A 4888-nucleotide genomic window follows, 5' to 3' on the forward strand; every position below is an offset into this window, starting at 1 on the left:
TATATATATATATATATATATATATATATATATATATATATAGAGAGAGAGAGAGAGAGAGAGAGATTTATTCATTTATTTGTTTGTCTATTTGTTTATTTATTTGTAGGCAAGGTTTCTCAAATATTAAATGGGGATACTTTGACTTTTTTGGACCTATTAAACAGTATGCTTTCCTAGGTGTGTTAATAAGTGTTTTTATAAGTTCTGGGGAGTAGAAGAGGGCAGGGCATGTGATGCCTACTATGTTGATATTAAGGCTGTGAAGGCAAAAATGAGAAACCACAGAGTTAATGAACAGGGGAAACAAGACATGTTTACAAATGAAAATAATAAACTAGGATGTGTTATTTTGCTTCTCCCTCTCTGGACCACCAGACCAATAGTCAGTGTGCTTTAGGTCTCCAAGAGACTTAATCTACTCCAACTGGTAACTCTTCTGAGAAGGCTAAATTGATGAGTGAGTACAGATTCATCTAGCCCACCGAATGTAGCTAGATCCAGATAAGGGCATGATTCACATCCTCTTCTTGGGCTTGGGCTATCTTAAAAAAAATTTTTTTTTCTCAACTATCAAACATGCATTTTTTTCCCTCTTCCTCCTTACCCCCTCTACATGGAAAATAAAGAAATACAGAATCCCTCTATCACATCAAGCAATAGTCATATTAGTCATGTTGTAAAAGAAGACACAGTACATTTTAGAAAAAACACATGAAGGAAATAAAGTGAAAAGCGGAATGCTTCTATCTGGATTCAGATTTCTATCAGTTCTTTTATCATCACAAGTCTCTTTTTTTTCCCCTCAAATATCCTGCTCCAACAGCTCCAAATAGGTGAAATTCAACTATTAAAGGATCATTCCTTTAAATGCTCTTGGGAAGAACCATTACCCTTTATCACTTCAGTCTAAATTAGTTAACTGAACCATTTCCTGAAAATAGTTCTGTACAGAGAAAGGCATAATAGGTATGTGTGCATGATGTTGTTGTGTCCTTTCAGTCATATCCAACCCTTCATGACCCCGTTTGCAGTTTTCTCAGCAAGATCTTGGAGTAGTTTGCCATTTCCTTCTCTAGCTCATTTTACAGATGAGGAAATGGAGGCAAACAGGATTAAATGCCTTTCCCAGGGTCACACAGTTAGTAAATCTCTGAGGCCAGATTGTGAACTCTCATACTTAATGGTAAGTGGAGTACTTTAAATTCTTGATTTGATTAGCTAAAAATAGATAAGGGGAGAGTTAATTCTGTCTTCACAGTTGGTTATGGGACTCACCCAGAATTACTTAGAAAAGTAAGCATCGAAATTGAAATTTGTACCTAGGTCTTCTGATATCATATTCATTGCTCCCCCTGGGATATCCCATGAACCAGTACTGGAGAAATTCAGAGGAGGGATGAGATCATTTCTATTTGAAAGGTGGACCTTTCTAACCACCTTTGTGGAGGAGGTGATATTTGTTCTGGTAGTATTTTTTCTTGAAGGATGGCTAGAGTTCAAATAGATGAATAGAAAATAGAATACATTTGAGAATGATGTCACAGGAAAATAAAAGGTATATTCAGAAAACACAGAATACGTGAATTTCATAAAAAGCATTTACTTTTTTTCAGGGGTGAAGTAATAAATGGAGGATTTGGCCTGGTGTTGGATGGAACTGAAGAAGCTGAACGGAGAGCTAGAATGATGCTGAGTTGGGATGTATCCAATGGAGTAAGCAGATTGTTCCCCTAAGTCTGTCAAGGGCCTTATTATCTCTTCTAAGTTCTCCAAATTTTGACTCCTCCCTTTCCATTCCCCTAAACAATCACTATGTTCTTTAAGTTCCTTCTTCAAAACGTCTCTTGCTCTTGTCCTCATTTCTTCCTTTCTTATAGCTTGGGCAATGGGCCATCCAAATCTCTACCTCTCTCAGTCTATCCTTCACACTGCCTCCAAATTAATCTTCCTAAACACAATTTTTTTAAAACCCTTACCTTCTGTCTTAGAGTCAATACTGTGTATTGGTTCCAAGGCAGAAGATTGGCAAGGGTAGGCAATGGAGGTCAAGTGACTTGCCCAGGGTCACACAGCTGGGAAGTGTCTGAGGCCAGATTTGAACCTAGGACCTCCCATCTCTAGGCCTGGCTCTCAATCCATTGAGCTACCCAGCTGCCCCTATTAAAACACAAATTTTACCACATTGCTTTCCCTATTCCAAAACTCCTAGGGCATTCCATTGGCTAATCAAGTCCATATTCTTTAATTCAATATTTACTGTTCTCCACAACCTGACCTTACCCTGCCTTTCCTTCTACCACAAATCTGCTAAGAAACTTTAAGAAACATAATCTTCTGGTCTTGTTCTTACCAGCTTTAGACCTTTTCTTCTATGTTTACAGATAGATCATATTTTTCAGATAAAGTTGACAGGCAGCCAGGTCATATCTTGTTTTTAAGTTCCACATTTGAAAAATTCTCTTTTTCTTTTCATTAGCTTCTCATTTTATTAGAATCAGAGAAATGTTTATGTATTCATTCAGTGAGTGTACTGAGTGCTTACTGTGTGCTTGAAACTGTGCTAATTGCCATATGGGAGTTCTAAAAATATAGATGTCACTTTACTTAATTACTTAAGTAGAGGGGTTTGAAATCAATAGGTCAGGTCCAATAGAAAAATTTATATGTGCAACCAGATGCTTCCTTTCCATGGTCATTAACATGTACCAAGTCTATGGAAATTTGCCTCTGGGAAAAGATTCAGAGGACCAGGGATGAATCATATCCCAGGTGAAATTCATAAAATTCAAGGGGCTTCCTGAAGAAGAGATAAACTCATAAAAATGTAATGTAACTCAAAGGACCAGTATCTAATAAGGGAGGGCAATCTCCAGGATTGAGAACAATTATTTGATTACATGTCCATGAGCTTCATATTTTTAAAAAGACCCATGTGTGTGTGTGTGTGGGGGGGGGGATTAGTCCCACTCCAATATCTTACATCTTCCTCCCTGTTACTGCTCAGCAGCCGAGAATGTGGTATGCTTCAGGGTCCAAGGTCTACAACCATAATCCCAATACTCTAGGAATGACTTCATATATTTGAAAACTTTTTAACTGGTGCCCATTCAAAGAAATTTAGTGTTACAAGTCTTTGACTCTATACTTGAAATATATTTAGGTGTAGGAGTTTGGGGACTCTTTTGTTTTTTATGTTGAAGTCACCATCTACTTCATTTTAAAACCCTGATTGACAGGTGGCCCGGCGTTGCTGGTCAGGAAATAAGAAAGCGTATGAAATCATCTGCCAGACAATGGAGGAAAATCCAAAACTGAACGTCACCCTTCCTTATGATGTACTGGATGAAAGCATTTTGGAAAAAGCTCTTCGATGCTAGGCAACAAGGAAAGAATTTGGCCTTTTTGCTGTATTTCTTTAATAATTATTATCATCATTTATGTTTTTTGGGTTCTTTATAATTTCAAAAGTGCCTTCCTATCAATCATCTTGGTTAAGTCTCATTACCCACATTTCTCAGAGGGGGAAACTGAGGCTGATATAGCTGAAGATTTGGCCCACAAGCATTCATTAAGTATCAACCATGTGCCAGCCAGAACCAGGACCAGAACTCATGTTTTCTGGCTTCCAGTCTAGTGCTTTTCCCATTATATATTGTTTCATTGGTAGGGGTAATAAAGACTTATGAAACTGGTGAAGGACTGAAAATCTTTGTTGCTTTCTGGTGATGGCTATGGTGAAAATGTCTATGTAGGGGTCTAATGGAAGAATTTTCCTTGAGAAACAAATATCTAAACAAGCATAAAAGATCAGAGATTATTTGGGGATAAAGAAGAGGGAAGAGAGCCTTGCTGAAGCAGAGGGTATTGTGACATTGATATGGGAGAGTGGAATTCCAGTTGCAAGAGAGGGGGTCAAGCCACAGCTCAGAATTCCAGGGGGGCCTGAAAACTCTGGGTGAGGGGGAAGTTTCAGGCAGTTAAGGGCAGTTGTTTCCTGGGGTTTGGAAGTGCAGGTCACTCTGTTTGCTGTTCCCAGATCTTAGTTGCTCTAGAGGGCTTTAGGCTTGAATCTTAACCAAGCCATTTTAGTTCTCTGCTGCCAACCTGCTTTAACTTGACTAGACCTTCAATCAACATCATAGTTACATCTAGTTAGTTATTTAGATCATAGGAGAAGTTCATCTATAAAAGTTAGAGAGCTAATTAGCAAACCAAGATACCTTTCCCCTCTGGGGGGAGAGGCTGCTTGGACATAACAGTTTAGGGCTTCCCAGACCTTTTCTATCCTTGTTAAAACACCCTTCCTTCCCTTCCCCACATAACATTAAACATTTCATCATTTGGGAGCTGTGTCTGGCTATATTCAGGGTAATACAACTCCTCAGGCTGACTTCCTCCTGCCGTGTAGCCCCAAAAGCAAATGCTTTCCTCTGTGCCTGAAAGCTTCAAGACATCAAGCTTTTACTAATTTCTCCTACTCAAACCTGTGGGGAAATAGTTTAGAGAAAGTTAACATTTTTAGGAGATTTTGTCCTTCCTAGTTTCCTGACTGACCCCAAAAGATAACAGATCAACCTCATTTTGTAACTGATTTCCAAACTGCCTAGTGTGAGGGGGGGAAAGTGAAGGAGAACTCAGCAAGATACCGCTCCCTTCCTCTCAAGCTTGTCAGTGGGGGTGGGTGAGTCCTGCTTGCTTCAGACCACTGGCATATATACAGTTTCCCACTAACATAACTGTTTAACCAATATAACAGTATGTGTCAGGGAACAATGAAAGTTAAAGTTGGTAAGATAGTATGAGATCAGATTATAATGAACCTTGAAAAGCAGCAAAAAGGTTGGCATGGCCATCTGTCTCCATTGTTTTTACATTTCCAAGGTAC

General features: G+C 38.8%; 1 protein-coding gene across 1 annotated transcript in view; it reads left to right on the forward strand.

The window, feature by feature from the left end:
• UROC1 (urocanate hydratase 1) overlaps positions 1-3695 on the forward strand; it is a 45867-nt gene extending 42172 nt beyond the window's left edge. Inside the window, exons 15-16 of the mRNA XM_044676092.1 lie at positions 1559-1716; positions 3240-3695. Coding sequence (XP_044532027.1) covers positions 1559-1716; positions 3240-3380 — 299 coding nt within the window. The 3' untranslated portion in view covers positions 3381-3695. The remainder of the gene's footprint in view (positions 1-1558; positions 1717-3239) is intronic.
• Positions 3696-4888: the final 1193 nt, after the last annotated feature.

The sequence above is a fragment of the Gracilinanus agilis genome, chromosome 1, assembly GCF_016433145.1.
Source record: "Gracilinanus agilis isolate LMUSP501 chromosome 1, AgileGrace, whole genome shotgun sequence".
In the NCBI taxonomy this organism is placed as follows: domain Eukaryota; kingdom Metazoa; phylum Chordata; class Mammalia; order Didelphimorphia; family Didelphidae; genus Gracilinanus; species Gracilinanus agilis.